The sequence below is a fragment of the Hyperolius riggenbachi genome, chromosome 1 (genome assembly GCF_040937935.1).
Source record: "Hyperolius riggenbachi isolate aHypRig1 chromosome 1, aHypRig1.pri, whole genome shotgun sequence".
NCBI classification, from domain to species: domain Eukaryota; kingdom Metazoa; phylum Chordata; class Amphibia; order Anura; family Hyperoliidae; genus Hyperolius; species Hyperolius riggenbachi.
Window position 1 is genome coordinate 321920781 of NC_090646.1, and position 21113 is coordinate 321941893.

Genomic DNA, 21113 nt, shown 5'->3' on the forward strand with positions numbered 1-21113 from the left:
AAACAGCATTAATCAGTATGATTGGTGTAATGGACTACAAGTTCACAGCACCTTAGTTGCCCTGAGCAACCGTGTTGGTATATTTAATATAGGATTATTGGAAGGTCAGAACTATTGATGCTCTGATATGACCTTGATCCCTAGTTTCCTGCTATGATCTGTGTAGTCTCTTTCACAAATATGTCCTGTACTGAGGCCTGCAGCTACGTTTGTCTTGCTTAGTGGGTTCTGATAGTACTTCCTGTTTTTTCTGATCTCAGCCCCTGTACTCTGGGCATTAAGGCCTGAGTATGACTGTAGTTGGGTTGGTGTTATCTTTCCACCCCATTTTAACAGGAGTGTGTAACTTAGAGTAAAGACTACAGGGATAGCTTGGGGTACAGTGGCTGACGGAAGGTGAGAAGTCTACCATGCCTCACAATCAGTTTGTAAGGATAACTAAGACCGCCCTCTCCCAACCCCATATTTTGTTGTATAGCCATCTTCTACAGGAGTTAGTTGCTATCATAAGGGTTTTTGCCTTGGCCTATCTGAAGCCTAGTATTCAGACAAGCATTCCCTCTCCAAAATAGAACAGATGGAATTTTCTTTTAAAGTAAGTGCTAAAGATAAGAACGCTCATATTGGTCTAGAGGAATATTCCTGCAGCAGACTAAATTAAATATATGAGTGCACTCACACATGCAACTTGAAAAATATTTCTGCTAGATTACACCAGGAAAGAGAACTGTTTTTAATTTTTGATATGCATCAGATAAAAACAATTATTGGATTCTTCCTGATACATTGTCTGATTTGTTTTTTTCTCCGATTTGATCATTAGACAGTCCAAACTTGTTTAATTGATTGTTTAAGGTTAGTTAGCTAAGCATTTGCTTTGCTAGAAGTATTTTTACAAATAGCTATCCATGTTTTGTCCATTATTTTATTAGGAGACTGTGACCAAAATCTCACCCACCGAGATGCTAGCTCTGCTTAAGTTAGGTAATTGGCATCTCCCTGATTTGTTTAGACATTTAGGGCTGGTTCAGATGGGCGTTTTTGTGGCTTTTAACGCAGCGTTTCAGACGCAGCTTTTTTTGGGATCTACTGCCATCCCATGCAAGTGAATGGGAGCGTTTAGAGCTGGCTTTTGCAGGCTTTTATGAAAGCCTGGCAGTAGATCCCAGCGTTGCGTCTAGTCTCAAAAGCAACATGCTGCTTTCAGAGGCAGTAAACGTGAGGAAACAATAGCAGAGACCAGAACTGCTAGCCTTGAACGCTTTTCAAAAGCTTTCAAAAGCTAGCTTTTAAACGCTGGCGTTTAAACGCTGGCGTTTGAACGCAATGCCAAGCAAAAGCTCAGCAGACGCCCGTGTGAACCAGCCCTAAATTAGATCATTCGTTTGTTAAAGGGATTTCACAAATACTTACCCATGTTTTTGTCTAATACTTTGTATAATCTGTGATCATAATCTCACTTATTATGATGCTAGTTCCACTGGTAAGGGAACCAGTGGAGCTCAGAGTCATAATTCCATCTCCCAGGATGCTAATCATGAGGGCACAACACCAGTACAGTCAGTGTAGCCATTTTTCCTGTCTAAATGTCTAAAAAGGAGGTAATTGTAAGCATAGCATATACATTATCTGCCGCCATTTTGTCCCTGTCAGCCATGTTAAGTTCTAAGCTTCCAAGTCTTTTAATTAAATATCTCAAGCTTATAGCTTGAAGATCAAGGAACATATCTCACCAGGCACTTCATTCTCACTTCTGCTTTTTCTGTCTAAATCTGGCTGAACAAAAAATACCCTAACCACATCGGCTCGGCAGAAACTGAAGTATGTAAATGAATGGCACCTGCCATTCAACAAACATGTTTTTATGGGGATTTTCGTTCTGTAATTAGGTGAAAGGTTCTTTATCTTCTGCGTCTGCGCAGCCATCATGATTTGTGTATAAAAGATGGTAATAAAGCTAACCTGATTCTCAATTGCAAAGTTGTGTGTCTCTCATTTGTAGTTGAAACAGGTTCATGCTCTGGTACCAGATAGAAATCACAAAGCATTATTTATAGGTCATTCCTGATGGTCTTTTGGTCTGAAGTTCCAATTCCTAGAGAGATCCTTGGTGAAGAACAGATGAAAAAAGTCTAGGGCCGATCCTAGATGATCTGTCTCCAGACTGGGCGGTGAAAAAGGGCACTATGGGTGCGGCGGGACCAGGGGGTTGCCACTTGGGATTTGCCAGCACCTCTGGGAGTGTAGGGGTTCTATGGGCCCATGTTACTGGTGGCTGCGACTGGGGTCTTATTGCACGTGCCACCGAGCCAGTTTCAACTGCCATGCTGGTGCTCTCCACTTCACCAGGGTATACGGCAGTACTGGTGCTAAGTCCAGGAGGTGCTGCGCTGCTGGTGTACGCCTCACCATGAAAACAGCGCTAGCACCACTCTGCTGCCCTTGAGGCTGATCTTGCGCCATCTGTAGTCCAATGACATGGGGTCGGGTACGCCTGGCGCTAGCAGGGACCTCAACCTCATCAGAACTATCGGATAGAGAGCCACTGCTGTCTACAGGTTCGTATTCTGACCCGGATGAGACGTCCCAAATGCTCTCACCCATCTTGGCCAGAATCCTGTAAGACTCTTCCAGGGAATACCCCTTTCTTGCCATTTTGGGCTGCTAAATTTAAAGGACTACAATACCCTACTGCTACTAAATTTAGGGGGCATTCCTCTGAGACTACCCAGGAAAAAGAGCAATTATCTGGCAAACGGGAGTACTGGTGAAGTCAAAAAGCTGCGATCACTCAGTTTTGATCAAAAAATATCAAAACTGATCTTTGGAGCGCAGCAGCTACTGGGTTGTGTTTCTGTCAATGCGGTGGGGTGGGCTGAGCGCAAGTGCGAGCGAACAATCAGGCCTGATCGGGAAAACACTGCATTTTTAGTGGAGTCTACACTAAAGTGACCCTAATGTACTGAAATATAGTACCAATGCTGATTAGCGACAGTAATGACGCTATTCAGCGACTAATTAGTGACTGCGGTGTAGTGGTCTGGGCGCTAACTGACACTAACTACCTAACAAAGGGGCCTAGCTAACTCACTGGCCTAACTGTTAACACTAGTGATACTAAAACAGTGACAGTTTTCACTGATTACCGTTTTTAGATCACTAGGATAGTGACAGGGGTGGTGATCAGAGGGCAATCACAGGCAATCAGATACAATCGGAGGCAATCACATCGAAATCAGATAGCAATCGAAAACAATCAGATGCAATCGGAGGCAATCAAATGCAATCAGAAACAGACAGAGGTCAATCAGAGCCAATCACAGGGCAATCAAGAGGCCGATCAGATACCAATCAGAGTAAAAACAGACGATCAGATGTCAATCAGACCTTAATCAGAGCTGATTACAGGCGATCAAATGTCAATCACACTGCAGCTGTCAGATGCCAAGCGAGGTAAACAGCAGTAAATTGGTGGTGATCAGAGACGATCAGATGCCAATCAGTGAAAATAGGCGATCAGATGTCACTCAGCCCTCAATCAGAGCTGGTGACAGGCGACCAGATGTCAATCAGACCTCAGTCAGATGCCTATCAGCAGTTAGGGGGCAGTGAGGGGTGATCAGGGCAATCGCGGGGGGGGGCGCCAATGTGGTGCAGGGCTGCCGTCCTCTCTGGTCGATCCGGGACACTGTAACCACCGGAGGAGGAGGTAGCGCGTATAATACACATGGTTTCCAAAACAACGTTTATTATATATTTCAACTGGGGAATTCAAAAGATCTCCGTCCGCCGGTATTTGGCCAGTGGGCGGAAGACACAGGGGAGCGGACTAAACTACTGGGGATGCGTGCACGATCCCCAGCTAGAGCCACTCAGACCATTCAAGCCAATCGGCGTGGAGTGGTCCTGGGGCTGCTGCACTGCTCACGCCAATTGGCATGGAGCAGTCAGCAAGTTGTTAATTGGCAAAGAATGGTGACTGATTAGTTGATGGGTGAATAATGTTGTTATGAGCGAATTCTGCCAGGGCTAGTACTTGCACCCAATGGTCTTATTAGTGAAACACCTTAAATACTGCTCCAAAGAGGATAAAAAATAACTGAATATTTAGAAGTTCACATGATGCGGCCCAGAATTTTGACGTGAATTGTACACCTAATGTACTGTTAATTGTAATTCTACAACAATTTCATTAGGTAAGCTATGTAACCGTACAATTTCCTTAATTAAGGTTGATGCAGCAGATCTAACTATGAGCCTACCTTGCATTTGCAGAAAATTAGCCATTTTTGACAGCCAATCCACTACCACTAAAATGGAACTGTAGCCTTCAGTAATGTTAAGTTCCACTATAAAGTCCAGGGAGACTGAATGCCCTGGTCTAGGAGGCAATGGATTCAACAGTCCCCATTAGTTTAATCTAAAACCTTTACATCAATTGTAGGACAGGGTGCAAAATACCTTTTGCAATCAGTAACCAGCCTGGGCCACAAATAAGATCGTTTGATTAAATTTGCAGTTTTATGACTTCCAAGGTGACCTGCCAGAGGATGATCATGACTTAAAATTGTGCCTTCTAATTTTTTCTGGCACAGCTAGCTTGTCCTTAAAGGGAACCTTAACTGAGAGAGATATGGATGTTTCCTTTTAAACAATACCAGTTGTTTGTCAGTTCTGCTGATCTCTTTGGCTGCAGCAGTGACTGAATCACACACCTGAAACAAGCATGCAGCTAATACAGTCTGACTTCAGTCAGAGCACCTGATCTGCATGCTTGTTGAGGGGCTGTTGCTAAAAGTATTAGAGACACAGGATCAGCAGGGCTGCCAGGCAACTGGTATTATTTTAAAAGGAAAAACACAACTCCTTCTCAGTTTAGGTTCCCTTTAAAGAACTATAATTACTCCTCCTTAGCTGGCTTTGGTTGAACATTGATGGAAGGTGCGAGGCCTTCCTGCTGGATTTTCTTGATCAAATCAGATTGAAATAACAAAAAGTGCTGGCTAAACAGGATCATAACTGGTTCACCTTGAATAATGTTTTTAGGAAACGTGTGACAATGCATTATTTCCCAGTTTTCTCCACTGGTTAACGTTATATGAAATGAAAATATTGAAAAAAACAGTGCCCGTCTTGATGGTCGTGGGTTCAAACTTTTTGCAGTTTTTAAGTATTCCAAGTTCCGATGGTCCGTTAATAACAATACAGGATAAGCAGCTCCTTCCAACAAATACCTTCACTCCTCCAATGCATCTTTGATTGCCAACAATTCATGATCTCCTACATCATAATTTCTTTCTGCAAAGGAAAACTTCTTAGAGAAGAAATCCACTGGACACATAAGTAACTTAGGTCCTTGTCTCTGCGAAAGTATGGCCCCTACTGCTGAGTCAGAGGCATCTACCTCTAGGATAAATGGCACTGCGGGATCTGCATGTATAAGAATTGGAGCTGACACGTATAATTTTTTTTAGTTTGTCAGATGAAGTGCTTTTGCATTTTAGTGAGTTGTGTAATTGGCAGAACAATAGAAAAGTTCTTAATGACAAGTTTGCGAAACCTAAAAATTGTTGTACTGCCGGAGGTGTTGTATCTGCAGGAGGTGGCCAGTCCAGAATTATCTGAATCTATGTGGATCCACTGCAAATCTTTCTGCAGAAATAATTAGACCCGGGAACTGAATTGTTTGTTTATTGAACTCGCACTTTTCCAATTTTGCATACAAGTTGTATTAAGTCTAGGTAAGGGCCCGTTTCCACTCTCGCGGAAACGGCCGCAAATCCGCAGAGTTTCCCCGCAGGCAAATCGCGCGGGGAAACTCTGCCATAGGGGACAACGGCGCCGCCGGCCGAATCGCTTGCAGTAGCGATTCGGCCGGAAACCCCCACAGAATTCGCGGCGGAGGCTGCGATTCCCATAGCCGTGCATGGCACGGCTGATGGGAATCGCCTGCGATCCCGCCCACCCGCTCAGTGCCGGCGTGCGTCTACGAGACGCACGCCGCACTAGTGGAAACGAGCCCTCACTCCAATCGAACTTGTTTGTTTTCCTCTTCTGATTGGGGAAAAATAAAACAGTATGTCATCTAAATAGACAACAAAATGATCAATCATATCTTTAACCCTTTCGCGTTCCACGGTTTTTACAACTTAAACTTCCTGACACAGTTGACACAGTTGACACTTTAGCTGTGTCGTTTTGATACAGCAGTAACTTTTTAATTATCTATGCCATCTTAGTGATACATATCTTGTTTTTTTCAGTACAATCTAGGCTTTCTTTGGGTAATTATCTCCCAAAACTATTTTGTTTTATAGTCCATTTATGGGGAAAAATGAGGCGTAAATGCAGGAAAGAAACATTTTTTTCATTTTTCACCCATTCCTAATTTTCACATCACACGTCCCACAGTTCTACAACATTTATGTATAAATTATTTGGCCCTTCCCGATTAAACTGATACCCCATATGCCACATTTTACTTCTAGCTGAGCATGTGGCGGACCATTATCCCCAGTCTGCACATCTGTGTCAATCAAATGCGTTCACTAGGGCGACAGTTCCGGGGCATAGAGCTGTACAGATGCATCACTAGGCAATGGCAGAGTAACATCTGTAGAGCATTGGGGCCTGAAACTTTCACCCAAACGAATGCATCCGATCGCTACAGTCATTAAATGTTAATAATAATAATAATAATAATGGGTTAATAGGCTAAGTTTGGGTTAAAAATAAATGGGGAATTAAAAAAAAAAAAACTTTTTAATAGGCCCATGGCACGTGATCGCACACGAGCGGGAGGGCGCACATGCGGCCACGTGCACAATTACGTGCACGCGCGGCGGTAGGCTGCGGTATTTAATGCAGGACGTAGATTCTAATTAGTGGACATGCAGCGGGACTAATTAGGACATAGATTCTACGTCATGAAACCTAAAACAGATGTAATTTGTAAAATGTTCCGCCTTCGCCTTCCCCTGGATCAACAGGGATATGTGAGGGAGCAGGCTGGTGTTGTACTTTGTACTGGTTGAACTTGATGGACGTATGTCTTTTTTTCAACCAAAATAACTATGTAACTATGTTGAAATGTTGCCAGGGCATTACATAAACCGAATGGCATAACTACGTATTCAAAATGCCCATAATGCTAACAAAATGCTGTCTTCCATTCACCCCTGTCTCGTCTTCTTACTAAATTGTAAGCGTCACGTAGCTAGAGCTTTGTAAAGATTCTCACTTCCCTTAATCTATGAAAAAGCTCTGAACCAGGGGTAGCCGATAGCAGTTCTTTATCATGATTTTATACAGTATAGTCTCAGGGACCTAGCCTTTTTCTCTACGAAGAAGATTCTGGCTCCTGCTGGCAACTTAGACGGATGGATGAAACCATTCTCAAAGTTCTCATATAGAGATATAAAGATAGATATATACAGGTCCTTCTAAAAAAATTAGCATATTGTGATAAAGTTCATTATTTTTTGTAATGTACTGATAAACATTAGACTTTCATATATTTTAGATCCATTACACACAACTGAAGTAGTTCAAGCCTTTTATTGTTTTAATATTGATGATTTTGGCATACAGATCATAAAAAAAAACCAAATTCCCATCTCAAAAAATTAGCATATTTCATCCGACCAATAAAAGAAAAGTGTTTTTAAAACAAAAAAAAGTCAACCTTCAAATAATTATGTTCAGTTATGCACTCAATACTTGGTCGGGAATCCTTTAGCAGAAATGAATGCTTCAATGCGGCATGGCATGGAGGCAATCAGCCTGTGGCACTGCTCAGGTGTTATGGAGGCCCAGGATGCTTCGTTAGCGGCCTTAAGCTCATCCAAAGTGTTGGGTCTTGCGTCTCTCAACTTTCTCTTCACAATATCCCACAGATTCTCTACGGGGTTCAGGTCAGGAGAGTTGGCAGGCCAATTGAGCACAGTAAAACCATGGTCAGTAAACCATTTACCAGTGGTTTTGGCACTGTGAACAGGTGCCAGGTCATGCTGAAAAATGAAATCATCTCCATAAAGCTTTTCAGCAGATGGAAGCATGAAGTGCTCCAAAATCTCCTGATAGCTAGCTGCATTGACCCTGCCCTTGATAAAACACAGTGGACCAATACCAGCAGCTGACATGACACCCCAGACCATCACTGACTGTGGGTACCTGACACTGGACTTCAGGCATTTTGGCATTTCCCTCTCCCCAGTCTTCCTCCAGACTCTGGCACCTTGATTTACGAATGACATGCAAAAGTTGCTTTCATCCGAAAAAGTACTTTGGACCACTGAGCAACAGTCCAGTGCTGCTTCTCCGTAGCCCAGGTCAGGCGCTTCTGTCGCTGTTTCTGGTTCAAAAGTGGCTTGACCTGGGGAATGCGGCACCTGTAGCCCATTTCCTGCACACGCCTGTACACGATGGCTCTGGATGTTTCTACTCCAGACTCAATCCACTGCTTCCACAGGTCCCCCAATGTCTGGAATCGGTTCTACTCCACAATCTTCCTCAGGGTCCGGTCACCTCTTCTCGTTGTGCAGCGTTTTCTGCCACACTTTTTCCTTCCCACAGACTTCCCACTGAGGTGCCTTGATACAGCACTCTGGGAACAGCCTATTCGTTCAGAAATTTCTTTCTGTGTCTTACCCTCTTGCTTCAGGGTGTCAATGATGGCCTTCTGGAAAGCAGTCAGGTTGGTCTTACCCATGATTGCGGTTTTGAGTAATGAACCAGGCTGGGAGTTTTTAAAAGCCTCAGGAATCTTTTGCAGGTGTTTAGAGTTAATTAGTTGATGCAGATGATTAGGTTAATAGCTCAGTCAGAGAACCTTTTCATGATATGCTAATTTTTTGAGATAGGAGATATATACACACACACACACACACACACACACACACACACACACACACACACACACACACACACACACACACACACATAGAGATAGATCGATAGATATAGGTAGGAACAACATTAGTTGGCGTAGGAGGAACATTGCCATCGGCGACTATTAAAGGCTAAATAGCGGCAGTAGGCACAATCAGGTGGAGTGGAGGAGGAACAGTGAGGGGTAAGCAGAGCTACATAGGTCTGGCCTGACACCCAAAAGTTATTCCAACACTCCCATCTAAACTCTAAGCACGCAGCTAAATAAGAGCTTAAAGAGAAACTCCAACCAAGAATTGAACTTTATTCCAATCAGTAGCTGATACCCCCTTTTACATGAGAAATCTTTCCCTTTTCACAAACAGACCATCAGGGGGTGCTGTATGACTGATATTGTGGTGAAACCCCTCCCACAAGAAATTCTTGAGTACGTACTCCTGGCAGTTTCCTGTCTGTGAACCTTGCTGCATTGTGGGAAATAGCTGTTTACAGCTGTTTCCAACTACCAAAACAGCAAGCAGCAGCTACATCACCTGCCAGCAGTAAAAAAGTCCCCATGTAAAATGTCAGAACGTAAATCAGGGATTTAAAAGATTTTACAATGGGCAAACCCTGACTAAATCATTTATACATAATTATTGTAAAAATAAAGCACTTTTTTAATTACATTATTTTCACTAGCGATCCTCTTTAAGCTACACTCCCTCCAGTTGCTTGTAGGGGGACATTCGGACTATAAGACGCACCCACTTTCCCCCCCACTATATGGGGAGAAAAAGTACGTCTTAGAGTCCAAAAAATACGGTATTTATGTTTTACAATAAATCAGTTTGAGCCCTGAAACCACTAGAAACAGCAAAATGCTATCGCAATCGCTAGCGATTTGTGATAGCGCTTTGCAAATGATTTTGGGAGAGATTTCCCTGCTCCTATACAATTCATTACAATGGAACTGCTCCCAAAATGCTGCATGTCCTTCAATTGCGATTTCCTTAATCGCAATCGCTCTAGTGGAATCAGTCACATTCATTTACATTGGCAGAGCATTTAGGGAAGTCGCTAGCGATTGAAAGTGCTCCCCAAAAGCCCTCCTCAAAAACATGCTCTAGTGTGTTCCAGGCCTCAAGTGGATTGCATTTTCCTTTAAATTCGATCCTATTCAAGCAGACCAAAAAAAAAAAAATGGATCAGATGACTAAGGCAGCCAAACCATGAAGTTACTTTAACTTGCTGTCTGCCAAATCATCCAGGTTTCCTGACTGTTCTTTCACAGCAGATGGGAAACAGTCAGCTTTGTAGATAAATGGGCTCCCAGCACAAAAGCTGGTAAGGAGGGGCTGGTCATAGGTATTCGCTAACCGTTTACACAGCCTTTTTTACACTTTATTACGGTATATACACTAAACACTCAGATATTATTACAATAATATTTAATATATTGCACCTTTCACTGGGTGAATCTGGCTCTTGTTTTATAATGGGAAATAGAGGTTCACTTTCTACTCCTTGCTCTTGCTTCAGCTTGAACAATTTCTGCCGCAAAATGTCCTGGTGCCTTTCTCTCAGTCTGCAAAAGAAGGGAGAACATTACAAAACAATACATTCTTAACATTATTATTGAAAAATTGTGGCATGGTTAAACACACAAAACGTATAATAATACAATGGATAATATACTACTTATAATAAAATCTATTGCATCCTATCCTACAGGACAAATACTGTATATGCCCACTGATAAGCCAACATTTTACACCAGAATTGACTAAAAGTATAGTTGAAGTGAGAGAGATATAGAGACGGACTTATTTTATTTCCACTTAAAGGGAACCTAAACTGAGAAGGATATGGATTTTACCTTTTAAAATAATACCAGTTGCCTGGCTCTCCTGCTAATAATCCTGTGTCTCTAATACTATTTGCCACAGCCCCTGGACAAACATGCAGATCAGGTGCTCTGACTGATGTCAGAATGGATTAGCTGCATGCTTGTTTCAGGTGTGCGATTCAGCCACTACTGCAGCCAACGAGATCAGCAGGGCGGCTAGGCAAATGGTATTGTTTCAAAGGAAGCATCTATATCCCTCTCAGTTTAGGTTCCCTTAAAGCAATGCAATTTGCTTAATAAATCAACAAACTGCGCTTGCCCTATTCAGATCGCACTAAAAAGTTCAAGTTACTCCTAAAAGTTCAAAGTACCCAGAGTTTTCGCTATCACAAGTCTAACAGGAATCACTTACTGTATGTAATGATGAATGACAGCGCTCCTCTTCTAAAAATCTTTGTATCTCAGATCCAGGTGGGTCTAGCGTGTGTTATCAAAATAACTAGGCTTCAGCAACTCACAAATGCAAGCTTATTCCTAATGCCAATTGGAATAAGCAACGCATTCGGAATAAGCTTGCATTTGTGAGTTGCTGTAGCCTGGTTATTTTGACAACACACGCTAGACCCACCTGGATCTGAGATACAAAGATTTTTAGAAGAGGAGCGCTGTCATTCATCATTACAAACGCAAATTGCTTGGCTGTCTTGCTGATCCTGTGTCTTAACCACTTTAGGACCACAGTCTTTCTACCCCTTAACCTCCTTGGCGGTCTGATTCTTTCCAGATTTTAGGGTCTAAAAGCGGTGCAATTTTTTTTTCACTCTTTCAGACCCTAAAACCTGAAAAAAATCATTCTGGCAGTGAGATCTGCAGCAAAATAAAAAAAAATGTACCTTCCTGGGCTCCTGTGCTGCAGTTTTCTCTTTGTCCACAAGATGGCGCTAATATACATATAAACGAACTTCTCTATATTTCTCTAATATAGAGAAGTTCGTTTTCAATATTAGCCCCGCCCCCGATGACGTCACGCTGCCACCACCGCTCTGCTGCCACCACCACGGCTGCGCTGCTCCAACTGGCTGCCGGGTCCCCGGAAGAATAGCGGGGACATGGGGGATCCCGGCGGCCAGGGAAAGACCCCACACTGCCGGGGAGAGAGGCTGGAGTCCCGCTGTGCAGCGAGATTGCGCGCGGGAGTCCACAACCACAAGTAAGGCTCTGCAATGCATACCCCGACCTGAGCTCGGGATCACCGCTAATAGCTTGTTTTTTTTACCCCGAGCTCAGGTCGGGAAAACCGGCAAGGAGGTTAAAGAGACACTGAAGCGAAAAAAAAAAATGATATTGTGATTTTTATGTATAGTACAGATAAGAAATCAAAAAATTAAGATCAGATACATCAGTCTAATTGTTTCCAGTACAGGAAGAGTTAACCAGCCGGGCGGTATGGACGAGCTCAGCTCGTCCATCACCGCCGGAGGCTGCCGCTCAGGCCCTGCCGGGCCGATTTTCATCAAATAAAGAGCAGCACACGCAGCCGGCACTTTGCCAGCCGCGTGTGCTGCCCGATCGCCGCCGCTCTGCGGCGATCCGCCGCGACCAGTGGCGAAAGAGGGTCCCCCCAGCCGCCTGAGCCCAGCGTAGCCGGAACAAAAAGTTCCGGCCAGCGCTAAGGGCTGGATCGGAGGCGGCTGACGTCAGGACGTCGGCTGACGTCCATGACGTCACTCCGCTCGTCGCTATGGCGACGATGTAAGCAAAACAAGGAAGGCCGCTCATTGCGGCCTTCCTTGTTTATTGTGGGCGCCGGAGGCGATCGGAAGAACGCCTCCGGAGCGCCCTCTAGTGGGCTTTCATGCAGCCAACTTTCAGTTGGCTGCATGAAATAGTTTTTTTTTTATTTAAAAAAAACCCTCCCGCAGCCGCCCTGTCGATCTTAATAGAACGCCAGGGTGGTTAAGAAACTTCAGTTGTTATCTCTATGCAAAAAAGCCATTAAGCTCTGCGACTTTCAAAGTCGTGGAGAGGGCTGTCTTCTGACTTTTATTATCTCAAGTGTTTTCTTTTTCTCTGCCAGAGGAGAGGTCATTAGTTCACAGACTGCTCTGAAAGAATCATTTTGAATGCTGAATGTTGTGTAATCTGCACATATTATAGAATGATGCAATGTTAGAAAAAACACTATATACCTGAAAATCAAAATATGAGAATATTTTCTTTGCTGCTAATCTTCTAGTAATTATTCATAGTATACAACCAATTCACTATATCATATATTTTTTTTCGCTTCAGTGTCTCTTTAAGGACCAGGCACTTTTTCTCCATTCATACCACTGCACCTTTTACGGTTTATTGCTCGGTCATACAACCTACCACCTAAATTAATTTTCCCTCCTTTTCTTGTCACTAATACAGCTTTCTTTTGGTGCTATTTGATTGCTGCTGCGATTTTTACTTTTTATTATATTCATCAAAAAAGACCTGAAATTTGTCAAAAAAATTATTTTTTTAAATTTCTGTGCTGACATTTTTTAAATAAAGTAAAATTTCTGTATACATTTTTGTCCTAATTTATTGTGCTACATGTCTTTGATAAAAAAAAACAAAACTATTCAGTGTATATTTATTGGTTTAGGTAAAAGTTATAGCGTGTACAAACTATGGTGCAAAAAGTGAATTTTCCCATTTTCAAGCATCTCTGACTTTTCAGACCACCTGTCATGTTTCATGAGGTGGTAGAATTCCAGGATAGTATAAATACCCACCAAATGACCCCATTTGGAAAGAAGACATCCCAAAGTATTCACTAAGAGGCATGGTGAGTTCATAGAATATATTATTTTTTGTCACAAGTTAGCGGAAAATGACAGTTTGTGACAAGAAAAAAAAAAAAAAAAGTTTCCATTTTTGCTAACTTGCGACAAAAAAAAAATGAAATCTGCCACGGACTCACCTTGCCCCTCTCTGAATACCTTGAAGTGTCTACTTTCCAAAATGGGGTCATTTTGAGGGGTGTGATTACTGTCCTGGCATTTTGGGGGTGCTAAATTGTAAGCACCCCTGTAAAGCCTAAAGGTGCTCATTGGACTTTGGACCCCTTAGCGCAGTTAGGCTGCAAAAAAGTGCCACACATGTGGTATTGCCGTACTCAGGAGAAGAAGTATAATGTGTTTTGGGGTGTATTTTTACACATACCCATGCTGGGTGGGAGAAATATATCTGTAAATGACAATCTTTTGATTTTTTTTTACACACAATTGTCCATTTCCAGAGAGAGTTCTCCCACCCAGCATGGGTATGTGTACAAATACACCCCAAAACACATTATACTACTTCTCCTGAGTACGGCGATACCACGTGTGGCACTTTTTTGCACCCTAACTGCGCTAAGGGGCCCAAAGTCCAATGACTACGTTTAGGATTTCAAGGGTCATTTTGAGACATTTGTTTTCAAGACTACTCTTCACAGTTTAGGGCCCCTAAAATGCCAGGGCAGTATAGGAACCCCACAAATGACCCCATTTTAGAAAGAACACACCCCAAGGTATTCTGTTAGGAGTACCGTGAGTTCATATAAGATTTTATTTTGTGACACAAGTTAGCGGAAATTGATTTTTATTGTTTTTTTTCACAAAGTGTCATTTTCTGGTAACTTGTGACAAAAAATAAAATCTTCTATGAACTCACCATACTCCTAACAGAATACCTTGGGGTGTCTTCTTTCTAAAATGGGGTCATTTGTGGGGTTCCTATACTGCCCTGGCATTTTTTGGGGCCCTAAACCGTGAGGAGTAGTCTTGAAAACAAATGTCTCAAAATGACCCTTGAACTCCTAAAAGTACTCATTGGACTTTGGGCCCCTTAGCGCAGTTAGGGTGCAAAAAAAGTGCCACACGTGGTACCGCCGCACTCGGGAGAAATAGTTTAATGTGTTTTGGGGTGTATTTTTACACATACCCATGCTGGGTGTGAGAAATATCTCAGTAAATGAAATTTTTTTGCACACAATTAACAGAGGTATTTCTCCCACCCAGCATGGGTATGAGTAAAAATACACCCCAAAACACATTATACTACTTCTCCTGAGTACGGCAATACCACATGTTTGGCACTTTTTTGCACCCTGACTGTGCTAAGGGGCCCAAAGTCCAATGAGCACCTTCAGGCGTTACAGGGGTGCTTACAATTTAGCACCCCCCCCCCCCCCCACACACACTTGCCAGGACAAATAACAAACCCCACAAATGACCCCATTTTGGAAAGAATACACGCTAAGGTATTCCATGAGGGGCATGGTGAGTTCGTAGAAAATTTTATTTTTTGTCACAAGTTGGCGGAAAATGACATTTTGTGAAAAAAAAAAAAAACATTTTCTTCTAACTTGTGACAAAAAATAAAATATTCTATGAACTCACACTGAATACTTTGGGGTGTCCTCTTTCCAAAATAGGGGGGGGGGGGTGTCTGTCCTGGCATTTTAGGGCCTCTGCAATCATTACATGTATGGCCAGTATTAGGAGTTTCTGCTATACTCCTTATATTGGGCATAAGGGTAATGCACTCTGGGCTAAAAGGAAAAATGAACGTCAAACAATCAATCAATCAATGTGGATGAAAAAATATATGCCAAAAAAAATTTAAAAAAAAAGAGGGGAAGGCGTCTGCCAGGACATAGGAGCTGCCGCCCCAAAAATCCAAACCCACCAGCTCGTATGCCCTGGCAAACCCGATTTATCCATTCACACCTATCGATGTGGATGAACAAATCATTGCCAGAGTTCTTTTTTGATACAAAGTGCTTGCCAAAGTATATGAACCCCAACACCGCTCCTCGGCCCATATGCCTCGGCAAACGTATCTTTTTGACTGCGGAGGAGAACTCTCGTCCTGCAGCGCTGCATGCACCGATTTTGTGTAACCTGACAGAAGCACAATGCTTCTGTCAGGATGCACCATCAGTGCTGCAGCTGATTGGTCGGTCGGTCTGGATAGAAAAAAGAGAGAAGAAAAAAAGACAACAAAAAGGAGGGGAAGGTGTCCACCTGGACATAGGAGCTGCCGCCCCAAAAATCCAAACCCACCAGCTCGTATGCCCAGGCAAACCTGATTTATTCATCCACATTGATTGATGTGAATGGAGAAATCATTGCTTGAGTTCTTTTTTGATACAAAGTGCTTGCCAAAGCATATGAGCAACACCGCTCCTCAGCTCATATGCCTCTGCAAACTTATCTTTTTTACTGCGGAGGAGAAATCTCGTCCTGCAGCGCTGCATGCACCAATTTTGTGTAACCTGACAGATGCGCAATGTTCTGTCAGGATGCACCATCAGTGCTGCAGCTGGTTAGTCGTTCGCTCGGTCCACCTGGAAGGTTAATGGATGGAAAAAGAGAAAAAAAATACAAAAAAACCCCAAAAAACAAGATAACAGCAAAGCAATTACTTCATTAACATGAATAAACTTTGAACTTTTTTAATCAAAACCTTAATATTGCGAACCAAACATTAACTTTTTTGCTTACCTGTTTTTTTTTTTTCTTGTTTTTCTGACAGAAGTGACAGGTTTTGGACTAGTCCATCTCTTCATAGGGGATTCTTAGCAAGGCTGATATTCCCTAAAAAGGATTTAAACAATGATGCTGGCCAGCTTCCCTGCTTCTTAAACAGTTTGGCAGTTGGACAGAGCAACTGCCATTCACTAAGTGCTTTTGAAAATAAATATATCCCTGAGAATCCCATGTAAAGAGATGGACTAGTCCAAAACCTGTCACTTCTGTCAGATTTCTACTAGCTACTGTAAGTAACAGCAACATAGGAGAAAAGTCATTTATGGCTCATTTTACTCTGGAAAAAATGTACCTATTTGTATACTGTGACGGATTGCGGAAAAACCGACGCGCCTTCTGACAGTGAGGCGGCGGTGTCCGCGCACAGAGCGGCGGTTTCCTCGCAGCAACATGCGTCTAGTTTGTCTGTACCCAGTAGTGCACACAGATGGAGAGTTTCGCGCGCACGCGCTGCAAGACAGGCTCTTTATACCAATAGGAGAAGGGTCAGCTGATCGAGGCGGTCAGCTGATCCCAGCTCAGCAGTTGATTGGTTGATAGGAGCTGGGCGGCGCTGGAGAGCTCTTCACTATATATATCTCTTGCTGTTAAGTTGCTGGTTGTCTGGTGTTGCGAATGCCTATGTGTTAGCACTCAGACCTTAGTCAGATCTTTCAGTGTGGTGGAACCAGGTGGACCTGGGAATCCACACTTAGCCAGTTTACTGTGTATTATCTGTGTTATTCATTAGACCAGTTCCAGGGTGTAGAGACCACGGACCTCACACCCCAGACTAGGAATACTGTGTATCATTTGTGTTATTCCTTAGACCAGTTCCAGGGTGTAGAGACCACGGACATCACACCCCAGACTAGGAATACTGTGTATCATCTGTGTTATTCATTAGACCAGTTCCAGGGTGCAGAGACCACGGACCTCACACCCAGACTAGGGAACCTGTGTTATCATTCTGTTATACATCAGACTAGTTCCAGGGTGTAGAGACCACCGACCTCACACCCAGACTAGTGAACTTTGGTTATCATTCTGTTATAGATCAGACTAGTTCCAGGGTGTAGAGATCACGGACCTCACACCCAGACTAGGCATTGTTTGATATCTGTTATGACTTATTGCTTTCCTGACCACTCCTCTGATCTCTGATTCGGTACCTTGCACTTCTGATATTCCGTTGCCAAACCCTGCTTGCCTTGGATACCGAATCAGCCTCCTGTCTTTGTACTTTATCTGTCAGTGTGTTGCCGACCCGGCCTGCCTGACATTTCTGGCTGTCACCCACCCCTTGGGTGCTCAGCCTTCCTGCAGGGGCCCCCTGCTCCTCAGAGCGGGCACTGCTGCAAAAACCAGTCAGGGTCTCCTTCTCCTGGAGTCCTTGACTGCAGTAGAGTCTGTCTCTACTTATTGGACCACCTGCTACCCCGGTGGTCCAATTTCTACTGTTACACCAAACACTTACACGCTTCAGGTGTCCAGAGGTTAGTAATATATCTGTATTATCGGTGATTCTGCAGATCATCAATAATCAGGTATATATCTGTATTCTTGGTGATACTGCAGATCACCAATAATCAGATTATCTCTGCGTGCTGACACCAATCGTTACATATATGTTTGCACATATTTTAAATTTTACAGTTTTTCGCTGTAGTGCCCCTTTAATTTATTCTAAATGCATTTTAAACGAGAATAATAAGAAAAAATTGAAAATAATTATTTCTCAGTTTTCGGCCATTATAGGTTTAAAATAATACATGCTATCAATTAAACCTCATATTTTATTTGTCCATTTAAAGGACCACTATCGCAAAATATTTAATTTTCAATACCCCCACAGTAGTAATACCAAGCATAGAGAAGATTCCCTGGCCCATATGCAATTCACTTTTTCTTCTGAATTTTCATCTTTATGATAGTTTCACACCTTGTCATAAAATGCCTCCTAAACCACCAGCAAGCAATAAAATACTCAAAATAATTTAGATAGTACATTTTCACCAACTTTTGGTTACTTTTTCATTTGTAAAATGCTGAAAAGTTATTTTAAAGAGAAGATGAAAATTATCTCCTAGGAGAAAACTCAGGAGAAAAAAATGAAATTGCATAAGGGCCCCTGTGTCATTTATTTTAATTTCCAGTATGGTCCTTTAAACATTCAAATGTCACTGTATGCTATACACGTCAGTGCTCACACTTGCGCTGACGGACTTCTGTAACTATAATTCCTTTATAGCAGTGGCCTGGTCAGGTGTTGCAAACAGATGGTACAGCCTTTTTAACGTGCCCCACAACTGCCATATCCCAGAGAAAGCTCACCCTGCCTAACCGCTATCCCTCCTGCGACCATACTACAGAAAGGTCCCCGCAATCTCCTATGTGCACTGCAGGCATTCGGTAGGCAGCTCTCAGCGCGACACTGCTGTGTAATAACAAGCTGGAGCCGCTCCCCCCGTCCATTGAATCGCTGGTTCTCTGCAATGATTTATATGAATCATTGCTGGTTCTTTGCCTGCTTGCAATGATTCATATAAATGAGGCAGAGAACTGGCAATGGTTCATATGAATTATTGAAGCGAACCGGCATTTCAATGGATGGCAATAATTCATATGAATCACTGCACAGAACCAGCGAGAGCTGCCTCCCGAATGCCTGCAGGGCACAGGGGAGAGTGCGGGGACCTTTCTGTAGTATGGTCACTGGCAAATCTGTTCCAAGTCACGGTGGGAGGAGGGAATCGTACAAACATGAAGGGGTGGGTTTTAAATATTGGTCACGATACAAAGATGACCTGTTTCTGCTACGGGAAGGAAGTCAGGAGTCCCTTGAGAACTTTTTTGATATTCTTAACTCGTGGAATATGTAATTGAACATGGAGAATAACAAAAATGGTATAAACTTTTTGGACCTAAGAATAGGCAAAATGGGTAACAAGCTTAAAAAAAAAAAGTCACTTTAAGGAAACAGACCGCAACTGTTATATACCTGTCACTAGCCAACACCACCCAAATTGGATTAGAGGGGTCCCTAAGGGCCAGATGGCAAGAATGAGGAGAAACTGTACCAACTTACAGGATTATGTGGAGCAATCACAAATATTGATTGATAGATTTAAGGAGAAGGGATAGCAAGAGGACGACTTGTATAGAACCATGATCCAAGTTGGCAGGGTGGAAAGAGGTAAGTATCTTCAGAACAATACTGATGTAGAGAACCTAGATGGCCCAAAGAAAATGCCATTCATTACTGGATATAACTATCAAAGAAAGGAATTAGAAAAAGCATTTGAAAAGAACTGGGGAATACTGTTGGAGGATAGGACATTAAAGTGAACCGAGCACCTTTTTAGCACTCAGGACATTTCTATAGCACATGAAAAATGCATGCGAACAATCTGTTTCATTATTAAAATAAATTTTCATTTTACTTTGGATTTTACAATCAGAGTAGTTTTATTAGCCTGTTTCAGCAGGCCTGACTATCCACAGAGATCTCAGGAAGCTAATTGTTTTATTGAGCTAATTACCCAAAAGTAAACAATACCTTTTCATCAACAAAAGGGGGTGGGTAATTAGGACTGTTTGACACACACAATGTCTTTGAAGAAACAGTCCTAATTACCCACCCCCTTTGTTGATGAAAAGGTATTGTTTACTTCTGGGTAATTAGCTCAATAAAACAATTAGCTTCCTGAGATCTCTGCGGACAGTCAGGCCTGCTGAAACGGGCTAATAAAACTACTTTGATTGTAAAATACAAGGTAAAATTAAAGTTTATTTTAATAATGAAACAGATTGTTGGCATGCATTTTTCATGTGCTTTAGAAATGTCTTGAGTGCTAAAAAGGTGCTCGGTTCACTTTAACAAGGGTATTACCTGAGAAACCAAGTTTTATTTATAGAAGGGCCCTAACTTGAAAAACTTCATGGTATCATCTTGTGTGAATCCCTTGGAGAGAACCACCCTCCCCTTTTGGCAGAGACCTGGTTTTCATCCGTGTAGGGGATACTTCCCATGTAGAGAGGCTTATGCCAGCAAGACTGACCAAATTACACCCAATTACAATGGACAGATGTTTAAGATAAAACAATGCATTACATGCCACACCACGGGGGTGGTATACCTTTTGTGGTGCCCGTGTGGCACACAATATATAGGACGAACAAAAAGGAAACTGCATGATAGAATACATGAGCATGTCAATAACAAAGAATGGAATAAGGAGGCATAGTGTCTCAGAACATTTTAGGAGAAAACATGCAAGTAACCCTCTTACGTTAAACTTTTGAGCAATAGAAAAAATAAATATTCCATGGAGGGTAGGTAATAAATTAAGACTCTTGTCCAGAAAAGAGACAGAGTGGATATATAAGATGGAAACTATGTCACCAAAAGGGATGAATATCGAGGTGGACATAAATTTTCATTGACAATGGATGAATAAAGAGAATATAGAACAAACTCTGTCTGTATAATAGGAACTGAATTAAGAGTATGAATCTGGTACATTGTCATTGACATCTAATATGAATAGGAAATGTGGTGTGAACCAGGCCTGAGTGAGGTATAGGAGCATGGGTTATAACTTGCTTATATGATGGGCACCCGTCAGTAATTTAATTTCAACCTTGTGAGGCAATATTAATGTTAATTTACAAAAGGGGAATAATGGGATATTTGGCCCTTCAAGAACAAATGTGTTGTGACATGCTCCTGTAAATAGACCTGGTGAGTAACATCTATTGTTCTGTATTTTGTCCCTTCGGAGAATGATTTCGGCATATTGCATCCAATATTAATAGGAAATGTGGTGTGAACCAGGCCTATAAGAGAT

At 42.4% G+C, this 21113-nt stretch overlaps 1 protein-coding gene across 2 annotated transcripts in view; it reads right to left on the bottom strand.

Moving 5' to 3' along the window:
* Positions 1-21113, bottom strand: part of CACTIN (cactin, spliceosome C complex subunit) — a 220391-nt gene that overhangs the window by 12071 nt on the left and 187207 nt on the right. For both annotated transcript variants that reach the window (XM_068233847.1, XM_068233846.1), the window contains exon 10: positions 10334-10456. In XM_068233847.1, coding sequence (XP_068089948.1) covers positions 10334-10456 — 123 coding nt within the window. The remainder of the gene's footprint in view (positions 1-10333; positions 10457-21113) is intronic.